This window comes from Dermacentor albipictus, chromosome 9 (assembly GCF_038994185.2).
Source record: "Dermacentor albipictus isolate Rhodes 1998 colony chromosome 9, USDA_Dalb.pri_finalv2, whole genome shotgun sequence".
Classification (NCBI taxonomy): domain Eukaryota; kingdom Metazoa; phylum Arthropoda; class Arachnida; order Ixodida; family Ixodidae; genus Dermacentor; species Dermacentor albipictus.
Window position 1 is genome coordinate 26304127 of NC_091829.1, and position 17923 is coordinate 26322049.

General features: G+C 47.7%; 2 protein-coding genes across 4 annotated transcripts in view; one reads left to right on the forward strand and one right to left on the reverse strand.

The window, feature by feature from the left end:
- Nucleotides 1-8063, forward strand: part of LOC135901905 (uncharacterized) — a 261657-nt gene extending 253594 nt beyond the window's left edge. For both annotated transcript variants that reach the window (XM_065431720.1, XM_065431722.1), the window contains one exon: nucleotides 224-8063. In XM_065431720.1, the coding sequence (XP_065287792.1) occupies nucleotides 224-453 (230 nt within the window). In that variant the 3' untranslated portion in view covers nucleotides 454-8063. The remainder of the gene's footprint in view (nucleotides 1-223) is intronic.
- The window catches only part of LOC135901907 (uncharacterized), a 368968-nt gene that overhangs the window by 11056 nt on the left and 339989 nt on the right, over nucleotides 1-17923 (reverse strand). For both annotated transcript variants that reach the window (XM_065431728.2, XM_065431725.2), the window contains exon 15: nucleotides 1968-2046. In XM_065431728.2, coding sequence (XP_065287800.1) covers nucleotides 1968-2046 — 79 coding nt within the window. The remainder of the gene's footprint in view (nucleotides 1-1967; nucleotides 2047-17923) is intronic.

Below are 17923 nucleotides of genomic sequence, written 5' to 3' on the forward strand. Positions count from 1 at the left end.
GCGAGTTAGTCTCGTTTTGATTGGGCGAAGAAATGCGTGCGAGGCAACGACGCAGCGAGATAATTTGAAAGTAACCAGGCTAGCTTACTGAACATAGCCGTAACAGACGCAGGAAGTCTCCGTGTTGAAAGCCATTATGTGCCATGTAAGTTCGGCAATATAAAGCATTGTTTACCATTTTCTTATCGTACTCAGTGTCCCTCTTCCTTTTCTTTTTCGGCAGGTGTCTCCCAGAACAGAATGCCCCGCGACGCCGTGTGCCTGACTCGACCCGTCGTGTACACGTTGGCGAGCCTGATCGGCGTCGTGCAAGCGCTCATCCTCGGCTCCTGCTGCATGCTGCTGTTCGTCAACCGGAAGTGGCGACTTACACGGAAGCGCCTGGCCGCCATGCACGCCTCCAGCAGCCGGGCTTCCGTCTCCAGCAAGTCGGAACTCTTCCTCAGGACGTAGTAGCGCGGCGGCTCGTCACCACATCTCATACGGTTCCCCCCGTCCCTACCCCTACTACGGGCTTTTGCGACCACTGTCGGAAAGAAAGCGTGCACGATCGCCCGGAGGGGAGGAGGGGAAATCCTGCCATTTCGGGGAAGGGAGGGGGAAGAAAGGGACGCAGCTGGCCTTTGTGTCTGTTGCGCATGTGTGTGTGTGCATGTGCCCTGGGAAAGAGACGGTGGCGCCACCTGTCGGCATTCCAGAGGAGCTCTACGAGAGGCATATGACGCACAAGAGAGGGTTAGTTCCATTTGGCCCGTTTCGGCACATCCACGATGCGTTCTATGCCGATAACGAGGCGCAGTTTCCTTATGAACTTTTTCGTTATAGCGGAACTCCTCACGGGCGCGCGCCTGCGAAACGTGACGGTGGCGCCGCTCCGAGGCGATGGAGAGAAACGCCACGAGAGCCAGATTGCATGCACAAAACTGCGTTAACTCTTACGGTCCGTTCTGCTCCGCACACTAAGTGTTCCATGATGTCGAGAACATGGCTTATTTGATTGTTGGACGCAGCAAAGTGTTGCCAGTATCTTTCTTTCACGGGCGTGGGCACCCCAAGCTTGACTGTGGTGCCAGCGCAAGGCGATTGGATGAAACTCGGCTAAGGGCAAATGTCCCACACACAACTGCGTCAACTTTATTGGTCCTCCTCGGTACGACCCCAGGTTGCGCTTCGATGCCCAGAATATGGCCGACTTTCGTAGTAAATTTTTTTTTTTTTGCCACAGCCATATTGTTTGTTGTGGATGCCACGTATCTGCGTCCTATGGCCCTTGCGCCGGTGGGAACATATTGAGTGCGGTTAACTTCTGGAAATCGCAAGATGATGTCTTTCTTCACTTCGTAATTCTGTTCGTATTGTGGTGTGTTCGCCTAAATATGATATTACCACTGCTTCCGTCATCTCGCGCGGCAAGAACGTTTAGCGAGACTGAAAATGCGAGCTGAAAGCGCGTAGATCATGCAAGATGAAGCTGACTAACACTGTGAGATTGTTCTTTCGGAAGCTTTAATAAATGGACGCCATAGTAGCAAATACTCGTCTCTTCAGGCGTTATGTAGGCAGCTAGTTTAGGAGGTTCCCATATCCATTCTCTTGGTCATACTATTAGGGCGCAATAATCGCTTCATAGCGTTAGCGATTGCTATTTCAACGTCGGAATCACGGGATCGTACCTCTAAACCTGCCAGATGAGCGGCGAAAAAAGTTCGCCTTGTTCATGAGCGACGCGGCTTCTTTATCTCGGCTTGCAACGATTCTCTTGCAACAAGCTTTCTCAATAGCCTGTCCCACTGAGTGAAGCACTGACACATTTCCCGACAGAAACTTGACCGCGAAGATGAGCTCTAGCACGAACGGCCTTATGCGTCGTTACGCGTCTCCAAATGTCTCATTTCTGGTCGTAGCCTCGGTGTGCAGACGAGAGCACGGCAGTATACAAGCTAGTTCCACACATATGCAGTACTCACGTCAGTGTGCAACCAGGTAAAACAGGCTCGCGTAGGCGGTAGCGTTGCTCGGCCGTCCAGTCAGTGAGTGTGCATAATCCTGCGAGATCGAAAAGGGTTCACAAATTAATCATCTCAGTGATTATTATTATTTGTTTTGATAACATATATACACTAAAAGAACGCTCGTAGCAAATACGCAGCTGCTAAACTCGCGGGCACGGTATAACGTACCCTCAGCGATTCCCAACCCTTTCCAGGCGCCGCGAAGTCAACTCTGAGACAGCCCCCATATGTGCCAGTCGCGTGACGTGACGTCATCTGCACACGCCGATGGACAGACAGGTTAACCAATCAGCTACGATGTCACAACGTTGTGCTATATTATGTGGTTGTCTATGGCAAGGTGTCAATAAAATTACTTAAAGTGCCAGCGTAACTCGTCCACGATGACGTCGAGTCATGTAAATTGTGGGCCTGGTTGCTGCGTAACTTGTATTGGCCGTTATATAAGTGGATCAGTGGTTTGTCATGACCGTGATCTTCCAATATCAGGGGATTTTTCTTTCAGCTTCTTACTGGAGGAAAGAACAAGTATGTCCCCCCCAAAAAAGAGGTGCTTTTTTTTCCCCGTCCGAAACGCGTATTGCCTCTGCCCTGAAAATAGCTCGGTAATGAAACGCATCTGGCCTGAAGCTACTGGGAAATTCCGTGAAAACATCAGAGTAATGAATTCTGCGGTTCAACCGCGGATATGGTTTTCGTTGCGCTGTTTCCCAGGACGTGAAACCAATCTCGCCGATGGACGTTCACTGATCGTGCCACCGTTAGTACGGTCCTCGGGGCCTTCAGTTTCTACGGACACGGACGGGATAAAACAGCTACGTACTCTCAGCAGTCCTTACGCGTAGCGTCGACGGGCCGCATTTTAATCAACGCTTAATAAGGTGATGTGTGGTGTCTGTTTCCGCCTGCCCTGCTTGTCTGTGCGTGAGAATGCGAGTTTGTGTATTTTGGTGCCGCAAATTCTGACAGGCTGGAGGCGTCGTTTCTCGCATAGCATGCACTCGCATACTTAGCTCGCCTACATTGCTGTCTGGAGCTCCATTAGTCCGAAAGGCTGGGGAGTATCTGCTTTTTGCTTTTTATTCTGTCGTCATCAAACTCGGAAAGTCAATTGGCAGCGTAATCAGCGTTTGCGCAAAACGTTGTTTACTGAAAGTGACGTTATTAAGGGTTCCCAGTGTAAAGACCCCTTCCAGCTGATTCGCCCGCTCGTTCCCACTTAAAAATCGCAATGAGGTAGTACGGTAGATCCTCCTTATAACGAACTCTCAGCGCCACGAAAATACATTTCTCATTTCCGATGTTCACTTACAAGGATTAATTCGCTACGCGCTCATATCGGTTAGAAACACCTTTAGCTGTACTTCGCTATATCCAATATTTCGTTATAACCATGTTACTATACGGAGTTTCGACTGTACTTCGTGGTGCCTTCAGGTCATCTTAGGTCGGCCTATTAACCTGTTTCGTCCACAATAAATTAGAACCACACTTCGTCTGCGAGGATTCCGGGTAATCAAAGGAATTTTCTCGGTCGAAAATGTGAACGTTGGCGACCCTGTTTCCTAGGCTGACGAGAAGCCCGTCGCACAGAAAACTCGGTCATGCAAAGCGGCGTCGCCTCCCTGACGTCATGTGGCGCTAGCTTTGCTTCCTGAGAGAGACAGAGATAGAGGGAGAGGGGAAAGGCAGCGAGGTTAACCAGAGGAGAGTTTCTTATTTGCTACCCTGCACTGGGGCGGGGGACATAGGTGTTGCAAAGACGACAAAAAGCGAGTGGAGAAAGAAAAAGGAACAAGAAAGAAAGAAAGGAAACTGGTAAGAGAAAAGGCGTTCCAACCACAGGCGTTCACACAAGCCGGTCGATCTCAAGAAGCGCAGTAACGCTTGCACGGCCGTCTTATGCGATGTCAAGTCCCGTCGATGTTTCAAAATTATTTCTTCCGACAGAGGCTGGTTGTCCAACTGGTTCAGCACGACGGAAAGCGATTGTCTCCGCACACTGTACTGCAGTGTACTGCACTGTACTGCACTGTAGAGTGTGCCTTCTGGAAAGTGGAAATGCGGGGATAGGGATGGAGGCTGATTTCAGTGCAAAATCGTACCACTAATAAAAAAAAACTGTACCGCGAAGTGCTACCTCTGTGCGAAATACGAACGGAAACGAAGAATCAGCGGTTCAGCCGGAAGGACCATTTATGCCTGCGTACATTGTGAACGCAACATTCAGTATTTCCTGATATGTTTTCGAGGCAACGAACACGCACTGGATTGACTTTCCAAAAACATCATCGTGAACTTAACATTCCTCTGCGTGACGTGAGGCCGTGTTAACTTCGTTGTGCGACTATTCCAGCGATGCTACAGTGCGATGCCGTCAGCTATTTTAACGCGTCGCGCGCATGAGTATTGTCTACAGTGAGTACTGTTTAAGCAAAGAAGTCGTGTTCTTGGACATTGGTCAGGAACTAGACGAAGTGATAAATTTCTAGCATTCCGCCCGTACCGAAGCATTCCAGATGTAATCTCACTGTGTCAAATGTTCTCTGTATTCTTATATGAAGACATGTGATTTTTCTTTATGGCATCGATATCTACTCCGTAGAATGTGCAGATGAACCTACTGATAAGAAGAAACTAATGCATGGCATAATGTACCGTTTTAGAAAGGATGCTTGGTATTTGTCGAACGGCAGCAAAAGATGGCTGAAGTTCGCATTTTCAGAAAAAACACGTGGAATCACACATTACATTGATTTTGACGTGAACGCATTATTATTGCCATAGCTTTGTACGATTGTTTTCTGTGTGTTTCATTTGTATGAACAGTATATAATGTGTTTCCTTTGGCGCTATCGTGTAAGTGTAAGCCAACAAGCGTTTTTTCTTGCCCAGCAAAGCACTCGTACTATGCGGGCCTAGTTGGTGGATAGCTCTCAAGAGGTGTCGATCATTTTGTCCTTATGTTCTTTGTTCTACTTAGCTTTCGTTGCCCCTTGTTCTTTGTTCGACTTAGCGCTTTCGTTGCCCCTTGTTCGCTGTATATAATCGCTGTGGTGTAATAACATTTAGTAAAGTTGCGTTAATATAGCGTAATTCTGGCATGAACATGTCGCAACTGAAACGCGAGCAGGTAGTCCATCATATGGTGCTCTTCCCTTTTTCTTTTGAGAGCTTTCCTAATTTTATTGAGCATTCATGATAACCTTAGTTAAGAGTGGCGCGACGTCTGACATTGGTAAAAATAGAACACAAACGCGAAAAAAGGCGGGCCTTCCTGACAACGCATGGAGAAAGCTCAGCGATGAAAAATCAGAAAATTTCCGAGCATCGAGTTAAAGCGTTACACCACCGCCGCATGCGAACACGTCTAGGACTTTGCGGACATGTGGTATAGTGTGCGTAAAACCGCTGCTGTTTGAATACTAATTAAAAAGCGTTGATCACAAAAGAAAGAGCGCTATAACAGAAACATTCCGCAAGAAACTGCGCACAGCTGACTGAACGACGGAGTTAGGAAAGCTTCCACTTATGTCTTCTTCAACCCAAATCATTCCGATTACTGGCGCCTTCGTGTTCATGTGTGCCTCTTCACGGGTGACTCGTACCATTGCATGCAACTGAAGAATACTCGCTGGATCTCCCGTGTTTGTTATACAAGGGCTCTGGTTGTTGATACTCTGAATAAAACCGCGCAGCAGGTTTTGTTTCTGGGTTCTACTGTATAGCCGAAACGCGTTCGGGGGACTGACTCGCCTAACTGTAGTTATCTCTCCTCCAGTGATGGACTTCTATCCGGCTGGAAAATAGTTCCTAAGCTAGGACTCCGTAGATGTCTGAAGGGTGCGGCTAAAAGGCGCCGAACACACAACTTGAACAAAGGCTCACAGCGGGGTAGAACGGTTTCCTGCAAGCGTTCGTCGAGTTCGAGTCGAACGCGGGAAAGCCTCTACCCGGCCTTTCTCCACTGCGAGGAGGCCGCGTTTATTTTGGAGTGAAAGGTTTCAGAGTGCGTGCGTGTGTTTCCATCTTACCATAGGACGAAGGGCTCTTATCCACGTCACCGTGTTTGCCGTTTCTTCACTTTTAACTGGACGAACTTGAAAAGGAAGCAAGGACAGGAGAGCGGACCATAATAGCAGGTCGGAAAGAGCTTTAGTTTGGCAGCGTACGTGACAAAGCAAGTTACGAATATTCACGATAGCTACTAACACTGCTATATGATTAATTCTACGAACTGCTTTGGAAGTTACGCGCTGAGCCAGCCGATCACAGATCGGGAACGCGAACCTGGTAAAGCATGACAATGTTTCGCGTAACACTTCAGAACAGTGTGTGCATAAGTAACAGGCTAAACAGGTGTACTTCTTTGTCATGCTTTGCCAGTTTATGACAACCAACTGGCTATGTGTCGTCATCGCAGGATTACGTAAGGTCACCTGTAGTTGAGCGAACGTGGCGCGACGTTTGGTCCGACAAGAGCATGCCGTTTGAATTATACACGATAACTGCTAACCTTGTGAATCATAGGCGATACGCAAACGAGACCAGAACAACTGCCTGCATCATGTAATCATGTCGGTACCGAACGTTACGTATACATAGTACGAGAATACGTGGGAGCGAAGGAGAATGCGTGCGGAGTTTTTCTTTTGATGCGGTCTTCGTGCCAAACAAGCTTCTGAGTTTCTGCCTCGCCGGCGAAGCGGCTTTCAACCGGCAGGCCTCCTCCTCCATCGCGCACGTCTAGTTTCCCGTTATGCTGTCCGTATCACGTGGTTTCGGATACTTGTTCTTTTCATCGCTGCGTAACGCAGACTGTAACATTTTCGCCACACGTTGTACTCGAGATTCTCCGTTAGCTTCCTACAACACCGAGACGGCGGTATTGCGCAGGCGTCATACGTCATACTTCCCGCGTCATACTTCCTGCGTATTACTTCCTGGTGCGCGGACACAGCATTGGTTTGACAAATCGCCGGACCCATCGTCCCCACTGGGGTGCGGCGCGGATTTCTTTAACCGGTGTTGCGTCCGTGAGGTGCGGTTTCTTTATTGGTGCTCGCTTCGCTTGCTCCCTTCTTGCCAGACTTTTCTTCGTGGAAGAAGGTTCATTGACCCTCTCGCAAGGTGTGCTCACAGCGTAATGGAGTCTCTGCTGCGCACAGAGCAAAGAAATGCGTCCACTGTCTTAGAAGAGACGCGTACAGTGGTACGGATGCACTCCTCGCAGACTGAGGTATATGGAAGCTGGTTCGGTGTTTTAATAATTTCTATGAACTGGCTGTCCACATTGAGGTTCATTGCGCTTAGAAGCAAGATACCGATCATTGTTTCAGGAGTGAGAGTAATTAAAATGCGTGTATTTAAGGGTTGCTTGCTTCTAACCCGAGTGGGACTCGACGTTCACAGAGCATTAAGTGTTCTGTCCTTGTGCGAGTCTCTAGAGAGTGGAAGGGTTACCATTACATCGTGCCACTTTCCACGGCAACTTATATTTCTGAAGACTGGCTCTACAGCCTTGTTCTGATGCCTGAACTGTCAGCATGGCCAAGTACTGCTGTTAAAGAAAAAAAAAACACTTTTTTCTCTTTACTCCCTAATACGGATTTGCGATTTTTGAGAACTGCTCTCGAACGCAAATTACCGCAACAGGCAGCTAGCTATTGACCTTAATATTTGTTTTCTACCTTCTTTTTGTTTAAGTTTGCCTGTGTATTTTGTCCTTGTCCTTTATGACGTTGCATTTTTTGTCGTAGTGTTGCGTAGAACTGTTCGGTATACGCCCGCTCTCATGGGCAAGCTTTTCCTCTGAGCACGACTATATAGAGGACAGCAACACTTTTCCGATGATTTCGTACTCAACTCTAGCTGTTAAGAGAATGAGGGGATTCGTGTGCCCTATGTGTTATCGCGGAAGCCATATTTTTTTGCGCTTCTGGTGCCGCTGGTGTGTTTTATTCCATTATTTTTTTAGTTGTTCTTTGCGTGCTCTTTTGTAAGCGAAAATAAAGAAAAGAGTGCAATAAAACGACCCATACCGTCTTTGAATAGACTTGTCTCTTTCTTTTCACGGATGTCCCGTGGAAACTAGTACTTGATAAAAGTACGCGATGAGACAATCATTCAGGTGAGGAGAGAGAGCTGGCAAAACTACATTGAGTCTCGCATGGTGCCTCTCCTCAAGTGTAAGACATAACGTCATCGTAAACGTGGGGAGCTCCGATGGTCTTCGATGGTGGGGCGCAGCTGTTCCAGTAGGAATAAAACGAACAATGGTTGCGACAACAAAGAGGCCTGCGATGCCAGAAAACTGGTTAACTTTGGGGTGTGAATAGAGAGACAGCGAGAGAAAGCAAGAAGAAGAAAACCAGGTAGGTCAGCCAGACAAGTGTCCGGTTTGCTACCCTACATGTGCAGCAAGGGGAAATGGAAGAAGAAAGAGAGGGAGAGACTGAACGCTGCCTGCACTAGGGAGGATGCACAGGAGCACAACGAACGTTCGCTCGGGCCGGTGCACTTCAATAAATGCACTAGTTGACGAATGAACTTTTCGCGCCAGCGACAGATGTGGGAGGAGCCTTCGTCCTAAAATGGACACAAGGATGATGATGTGGAATCGCAATAAAATCAGATCGATATCAAATTAAATCCTGTAGTTTAACTTCGCAAAGCAACGACCGGGCCACTGTGGGCAGTGGGCAGAGACGCGGCAGGGGTAGCTCCGGATTAATTTCGACCATCTGGAATCCTTTAACTTGTACCTGCACCATACAATAAAGCTTCGACTGGGGCTAGTTGGTACGGCATCGTTGTGCTTGCTGCGCTGTACTGTTTATGCGGACACAAAAGAGACAGACACACATGTGTGTCTGTCTCTTTTTTGTCCTTCGCATAAACAATATAGCGCAGCAAGCAAAACTGTATCATAACAATCAAGAGTACTTACATTCCGCCCCGACCAGACTGAGATCGATGGGATCGGGATACGAACCCGCTACCCCGCGCTCTGCAGCAGAATACCAAAGCCAGTGAACCACCACGGTAGATGAGGCGTCAAATAAAGCATGGTATCTTGGCTCCACTCGGTTATGGCAAACAAAAACAGCTCCTCTTCCCCAATTCTTCCTCCCTCAAAAGGTACCAGGCAACGTCCCCACGATGGTGGGAACGTTACGATGGGCAAAGGTGATTCCGTAGCGTTATGGCGTAGATCTGCAGCACTCAGCGAAAGGCCGTGGTAACCACGTCACAGCGTAGCATGCAAATCTACCGCACTTCCTGTGGCGTTCCAGCAGACTGCGCTCATCAAGGTACCACTTCTTGAGAAAAGGGGCGCTTAACTAAAGCTGCCCAAAAGTGGAGCTTAGTTAAGGCCCCCCACCTGACAGCCATATTTGGATTTATGGACCGCAACACGGACTTAACGAACACAACAAATTGTTCAGGTACATAGACGTGCATGCTTCCCACGTTTTATGCCGCAAGGGCAAATGTCCGAGTTTGAAAAAAAAAATGAAAAAGGAAAACAATATTTGCCCCCCCCCCCCCCACACACACACATACGTATACATGTTCCTAAAAACTTCTAGTTTCACCACCGTGAACATCTCGCTAAATTTAGAGAATAACGAAGCGAATAGTAGTACCAATAAACTGCAAACATATAGGACCCTCCATCTGGAATCACTATTGCTACTAGGCTGTTATAACGTTCATCGGTAAACAAATTTCGTTACCAGATGAACAAGAGATCTTAGTTGGTACTAGGAGAGGAAACGTTAGTTTTTATAAATAATGCACAACGCTTAATTGTATAGTACATGCTGTTCGCTGCCTTTCCTTTCATTTCTAGAATGTGTGGATTCGTAGAGAGCTGTGGAGCCTTTTTCCTGACTCTATAGTTTCCTGACTGTGGAAACTAAGCACGTCGATAAAGCACCCAAACTCACCCACAGACAGACAGACAGACAGACAGACAGACAGACAGACAGACAGACAGACAGACAGACAGACAGACAGACAGACAGACAAATGAACATGAAACAAGATGTGTCTCATATTTGAACACATGAAGACAGCGTGCCAATAGTCGATTGCGAGATAAGGCAGCGCTTTGCGTACTAGAGTGAAGAAAAAGCTGGAGGACGCTTAAGCTTCACCTTTGCTTCACATTTAAGAGTGGAACGCGATAGCATTCAAACATCTCTGACTGCTTCTCACGCTTCCCGGAAACTGGAGGGTATGTAACATTAACGTTTACCGGGAAACGCTGGTCACGAACGCTATGCGCGAAGGCAGGCTTTCTAGTATAAACGCGGCCTCTTGCGTGGGCCGAGATGCGGCGGAGGCGAGCGCCATCTGGATGGTGCTGTTGCAAGGAGCCGGGCGCGCCACTCCGTGGTCGCCAAGATACTCACGCGCCGGTACGCGCAAATGGCGGACGCCGTGGCCGGTTTAGGAATGGTAGAAACGCTCGAAAAGGGGTTTCATTTAGTTTTCGCGTAACAGAATTATCTTTTATCGTATAGTCAAATTACAATCCGACGCTAGTACGTCTGTAGGTTGTGTGTAAGTCGTACTTTACGATTCTTCTACTCAATTGTATTCTTAGCTTGAGAAATTCAATGAGTTCCGTAATTTCCTTGCGCGACATGGAGGGCCTGCATGGTTGGGGACGCGTGGTTCGAAATTATTTTTGCCGAAGCGACGTCCGACGCTGGATTTTCTGCGACGCGGGGCCTTTAACGCTGTCGCGTTAAAATGCACGACAACAGGAAGTTTTCTGCGGTCACGCGCACACTCGCTGCCGCAGTGCGGATGAAAGAGTCTATATAGTCGTCTACCGGACTCCGCTTCTATACGCAGCCTCAATTGGTGGAAAGCTCGTTAGCGCACGCAGTACAAAGCCACTTCTATCGAAGCGTTTGCATTCGAACAACCGGATCCAGCGGTCCTTGCCCGTCACATAAAGGACGACGCAGTGGCCGCTGAGAAAGCACGTGCGTCCGTATACAAAAGCCTTGTCTGACTGTTTTAGAGAAAGTCACTCAGAAGCACGTACCCTGTGCCCGCATACGCTCGTACGCTGGATGTCCGCAGCGTTCACGACTAATCCGCCGGGGTCTACGGCTCGTCCAGCGCCCATTAGCGGCTGGACCCTCGCTAATTGGGAAGTTTGGCCCGCGGACAAAGCCGGCTACCCTTTTGCTACGCGGACGTTGCTTCCGCTAATGACAAAGTTGCACGCGCTGGTGTTACGAGGAGTTAATTGGCGAGACGCGAGACGGGACTGTCAGGCGTGGACCCTAGTTTGAAAAGCGAAAACGGGGAGATTTCAAGCATTGTGCTCCGTGGGTTGTTGCCTTCAGAACTTCTCCAGCACCCCTTTGAAGCTTTCTGTTCTCCCGTTATCAAATGGCAAATGTTGCAGCACGAATTCTGAGCCGTCTATTTCTCGTCCAATGTAGAGGTTCTTTTACAGATATGCTCCTTATACACTCCTACACACAACCCTGACACTCTTGCAACATATGCGTTAGCATACTGTGCATGTAAACACAAACACATCACACATAGTAGTACATGCCCACCAACAGCCGTTGGCCGATTTCGCGATCGCGACAACATTCTCAGTAATACTATTATTGCTATTTTGGGTTAAACAAAGGAAAAATAGATAGGTCTGCGATCTATTGCAGAACCAATCCAACGATGACCGTCGAAGGTAATGCTATTACAGTATTCAAGCAATGCAGGACCACATCATATTACTGAAGATGCGTTTGTCTAGAATCTCTACTTGCCATATGAGACTTCCGTTGCTCCGCCTATATGCGACATAATGTTTTCAGCATCGGTCCACTTTTCCGTGACACTCGCTTGCCCAGGTCGCGAATGAGATCGGCACATGACGAAAATTCCTGGCCGCGAAGCAGTGACGACGACACGATCACGAAGAGGGAGGAATCACGTCCGCTGGATTGACGAAGTGGGTATGACGACTACGGCATGAAGACAAGGGCAGGACGGCGAGCGTATGACGATGACGGGTGTCACGAAGACTGTATGTGACGACTATGACGCTAGGACGATGGTATGACGACAACCGAACGCCGAAGCGTGACTGACGACGACGGAATGACCACGATGGCATGACGATGACAGTATGACAACGACTGTCAGACGAGGACGTAATGATGGCATGACAATGGCGCCACAATCACAATTGAGTGACGAATCACAACTGAATAGTGACAGCATGGTTAAGATAGGAGGAGGAGGAAAGAGAAAAGAAGAAGGCAGGGAGGTTAACCAGAATAACGTCCGGTTGGCTACCCTACACCGGGGGAATGGGAAAAGCAATGATCACAGGGAGAGAGAGGAGGGAAGGAAAGAAGGAAATTGCGGCAAGTTCGCTGACGTGTGGTTTTACAGAAATTGCCTTAATAGTCACAGGTCGTCACACAAACCCGTCGTCCTTAAGAAACACAAAAGTGCCTTCACCGCTTCACCGCGGCCGACGGGCGATGGGGGCGGTGTTCCAGCAGCACCTGCACAGAAAGCGGCCGATTGTCCAGTTTTTGGAAAGCTTTGGCAAGTTCTTGTCTCTCTAGGGCATATCTTGGACAGTGGCACAGCAGGTGGTCGATGTTTTCTTCGGTGCCACAGACCTCGGTTACGATAGATTAAGGAAGAAGGAATGGCGTCGATGGAACGACGAATGCAGCTTTATCACGTCGACGGCAGGACAAAGAATGCATGATGACGACTGTTCAACAATGACGCAATGACGACAATGGCTTAAGAAGGGTATGAGGACAACGACATGAAGAGGAGTTTATGACGACGATGATGGGACGACGACTGAATGACGACGACCGCACCGCGAGAATCGTAGGAAGACGGAAGTGACGACAATGGAACGACCTCGGTGGCATCGCGACGGCCGTGTGACAACGCCTTGCACATCACACTTTGTGAATTGTAGCCGGTGAGCTTGCAACACGTATCCACTTGAAATGAATTTCCAGGAGGGCACCAGTTTCGAGATATTACTTCCGACAATATGGGACGAAATACATGGACGTTCATGTTACTTTTGTGCTTCAATGCATAAAAGAGCGTTCTGTTAAAAAAGCAAGTGGTGCAGCTTTTCACTTTTACGGCGAGATTGAGGCGCAGATCTCGAAACAGGTGTCATTCTGGAAATTCATTCCAAGTGAGTACGCCTTGAAAAGTCACCGGCTACAATTTAAAACTTGCAATGTTTGCTTTAAAGTAATTAATCATGAAGTTAGTGATATGTTTTTTTTCTTAACTGGTTGAATAGGCGTTTCGATTTCTCGCGCAAGCAATGTCCGTCTCTCTCATCAGTCCAGCTCAGGGACTACAATTATGTTATCTGCAACAGACAATTCTTGGAATTTCTGTAAAACTTAAAAACAACCACGCCGGCTAATGCTATCACACAACACAGCAATCGTTCAGGTTTGTATAGGCGGCACGTGCCTCAAGAAGCATATCGACTTCATGATCCACTGAACTTGCCTGGTTGTCAAACTCGCCGCCAGGGGGCTTCAGCTCCAAATTGACAGCCGCAACGGCATACAAAGCGCGTCGAGTTGTTGCAACTGTGTCAAATCTAGCATCGATCGGTTATCGTTTCAGCGATTTTCCGCTAGCGGATTCGGCGCATCCGTAAGGACCGAGCGAGTAGCACGGGGTTGCGTCAGCGTATCGCCTAGCAAACCGGAGTCGTGTTACGAGACCTGTCTCGCAATAGATCGCAGTATTGCTCTTACTCAACGGCGCTGTGCCGACGGGGCTTTGGACGCGCAAATCCAATTTCACGCGCGTGTGCAGCGTTTTGCGCCACTTTTCGTCCTGAAGGCTCCAGTGCGAAGTTTATCCAGTTGCTCCACAAAGGAAGCGGCGAGATCTTTCGCTGCGTCAAACAAAAGGAGGCGAGAGATCTGCTCCGCCCGGCACTGCTACATGGCCGAGAAATGCGAAGCATACAACTGTCGTAGTGCAGGCCACTTTGCAATATCGCGATGCGGATCCACCGTAGAAGCTTCTGAAAAGTACATGTGTTAAAGGCATCGACTTGTAAGAAGAGGATTTCTCTCCGTACAAAGGTGAGAGGGGCGCACAAAGGACGCATAGCAACGGCACAGAAAAGTGCAAGCGAGGGTGGCGAGAAATATCAGCGACAAAAAAAGAGAAAAAGAATGCTCCTTCGCGCCTTGAGAAATACTAGCTATAAGTGACAGCCAAATGTATTTGCGGATGAGACTAAAAATTGGAACCCGTACTGGCTTGCACAACAGGCGTTGTCACATAAATTTCGTTTGTTGCGCTCGTCCTAACACTTTGATTACGCCGAGAAGCGCCAAATTATTGCAACAAGTGGCACAAGCTTCTTTCTTTTTGCGCGTGTATATTAAGTATTAAGTATTAAGTTTATTGATGTCGTGCGAAGTCACCGTGATTACAAAATCGGCTCTTGCACCCAAAAGTGTTAGGACGGAGCTGGTTGTACGAATAACGAATAATTAGCTTGTCCAAGCGACCAGGTTCTTCCAGATGAGTGTATATATATATAAGCATGCATTCATGCATGCGAAATGCACATACATGTTCTTTTTAAAGAAAAGCAGTTTCCGTGTTTCGGACAGGAGCTTCATTAGGGATTTAATAGTGTATACTAGCAATGTAGATTGCCGCTGAGCTAATGAAGGAACGAAGCGCATAATAGACACAACACCGTAGGAGACAATGTCAACAAAAATGACACTTGTTGACTGTGTAGTATATTGAAAGGGCCCACGACGCAAACGGTAGTACGCATGCGCGGATACCGAAACGCACGTAGAAAATGCACTGAAATAACCTTAACGTTTTCTACCAGGAGCTCAAGGTGGGTAGATGTGACGTGGGTACAGAGGATAGCGGATCATAAGGATAACAGCATGAATTTACATACAACAGAGAGAGAGAGAGAGAGAGAGAGAGAGAGAGAGAGAGAGAGAGAGAGAGAGAGAGCAAAGACAGGAAAGGCAGGAGCGTCCGGTTTGCTACCTTACACTAAGGGTAAGGGAAACGGGGAACATAGAAAGAAAAAATCATTTAGCAGGGGAGCCTGAGAGATACTTTCCTCATTTCATTCGCTTTCGGTGTATATACTATCGAAGTCGATCTTTATCTAAAGAAGCAGTTAGGTGGGCTTATTCCATCCCGCTGCGCAGAACAGATGCAGTAGCGAAACTTGGAGTGCTGGCATATGATGCCTTACAATCGTTGTGGAACACATCATACATCGACTGGACCCCAGCCTGCGACTTCATCCTCCACCTGAACTGTCCCAACCCGAGACAACGGTGCTTTGCCGATCGTGGCTTGGCGCCGCATTTGCGAAGCCGTTTGCTTTTCGCATCGGGTGGGAGGATCGACAGTGCTTCGTGTGACTACTGGGGTAACGAGGAAACTATCGAACACGTTCTTTGTCATTGTCCCCGACACAGTCACTCGCTACCGCGCTGGCGCGTCTTCACGACTAGCCGCTTTCGGAGCAGGCAGTCCTGGAACGCCCGCACATACAGTCGTCGCACCACAAGACAGTGAAGGTACGCTTGAAATTTTACGTTCGAGTGGCCTATCGGTGAGACTGTAGTTCTCATGGACGTTCAGAACGTTCCCTATCTCCCCCCTTCTTTTCGCGTTTCTTTGCTTTTCTCTCTGCTGTTCTTTTTACCTTTCATTTCTCCTTACCCTTCCCCCATTGCTGGGTAGCAAACCACAATGTTATCTGGCTAACCTGCCAGCTTTTCCTATCCCATTTATCTCTCTCTCTCTCTCTAGGATGGATTACTAAGGACAAGAAGGATGCCGTCACGTTATTAGCATGATGCAGGCTATGAGAAATAACGCTCATCCAAAGCTGCTCAGGGGACTAAGGAAAGTTGACTTTTCAACGCATGTGAAAAATGGTAAGTGCGAGAAGAAAAAGACCGCCCCCCCCCCCCCTAGAACTGCGGCAAGTTCACCAATTCGCCACAGTGCAACAAGTGAAAAGTGCGCCATGTTTTACATTATGTTTAAAGTGTCTGTACGCGCTTTACGGTTTGAAGGGCTACTCTGCGGTCTGCTCTAAATCTACGATGCAAATCATTTGAGCTGCATAAACCCACCGCGGAGGCTATGGCGTTGTGCTGCTGAGCTGGAGGTTGCAGGTTCGATTCCCAACACGGCGGTCGCATTTTCACGTGCGCGAAGCGCAGCACACCCTCGTGGACTGAGATTTAGGTGCACGTTACATAATCTCAGGTGGTGAAAACGTAACCAGGTGATAATTGGCAAACATAATCATATACTTGTTTTCGCACGTAAACACCGATTATTTCAATTTCTGTTTTAGTCGCACCGTGTAACGTAACCGCCATTATGAGACGGAACAACGGATGTATGTGAAAACGAGCAATTTTCCTTGTGTGCGCTTGCTATGAGGAGAAGTTCCATGAGGAGGTTTTCAACAGGAGCACAACATAACAAATAGCAACAAGTAAACTTCTGACATGCATGTTTGCGAGAATAACTGAACACAGGTGAAGTGTTCGCTTTCATGTATCCGGATAGTGTTTTTTAAACTTGGAGCAGTGCTGGTAGTCCTTTGCGAGCAGCGAGGGCTTTGTTTGCTTTTCTCAGACACCGGCGTCAACCAGTCACGTTAGGAGACACTAAAGAAATATACTGGGTCCAGATAGATCGACACATTATTCGTCTATAAGTCTATCATTGCTTTCATATAGAAATCGCTCAATATTAATAATAAGAAAGCTTAATCATCAAAACTTTGATATTATGAAATAACAATATATTTTAACAAGAAGCGCTATTATACGGTCATATTTATGACGGCCTGCAGATATTAAAGGGGTCTACAAGAACAAAGAGGTTTTCTTTAACTCCGTAATGACTGAATAAAAAGCTTGCCCACAAGAAACGACCACTTTAAAAAAACAAAATAAAGTGCGGAGTACCCTTGAGGCAATTGAATGTCTGTTCTTTTCAGACCGTTAAATGGTTAGAACGAGCCGTCGTTCCAGTTTTCCACGTCATAATTTTCACCCTCGAATATGCACTGCGCCTTTCTTGCTTTCTTCGCTTGAATACCTCTACGACAATCCCCCAACCTCCCCCCCCCTTCCCTTGCCCTCCCCCCCTCTCCCCAGTTTCTTTCTTGTACGTTTTCCCACCACACTTCCGCGCTTTTTGTAGATTTATAAGACATACACAAGTTATTGAAGTTATAAAACAACGTTGAATAAATAGTGGATGTAATTACGGCTTCACAAGAGAGAGAGAGAGAGAGAGGAGAGAAAGTGAGCGAGACAAAAATGCTTCAAAACAAAGAATAGAAGTCTCTCCAGCAGCAGCCACCCTTTGCTGACATCATACTTTATTCTTTTACCTTTGGTTACAAGAACCAGTTCGATCAATCGTGGTTCCTTCAGGTTTTGCCGCTTCTCTGCTGAGACAGCTTGCTTCGCTGCCAACGCTACGCCGTTTTCATTCCGACTGCGGAAAGCGGGGTCGGCCGATCGACAATTCTTCGTGCCTCGTTTATCGCCAGCCTTATTTGGCGGTACAGCGCGAAACGACGCGTCATCATTCTGGGATTTTCGGAACGCCTAAATTTACCGTAAGCGTTTGTCATCGGCTGTAATTCTTCCGGTATAAGCGATTTCAGAGAAATACATTTTTCGAATATCCTCTAAATCTTGAAACAAACGACTCTGCGCTGACAGGTTTGGCGGGCGCAATGTAACACACGGCCACGAGAGAAAGGAAACTAGAACACCGCTGACTAGAGGCTGAAATTTATTGTACCGAGTGAGTGCAGCAGCTGA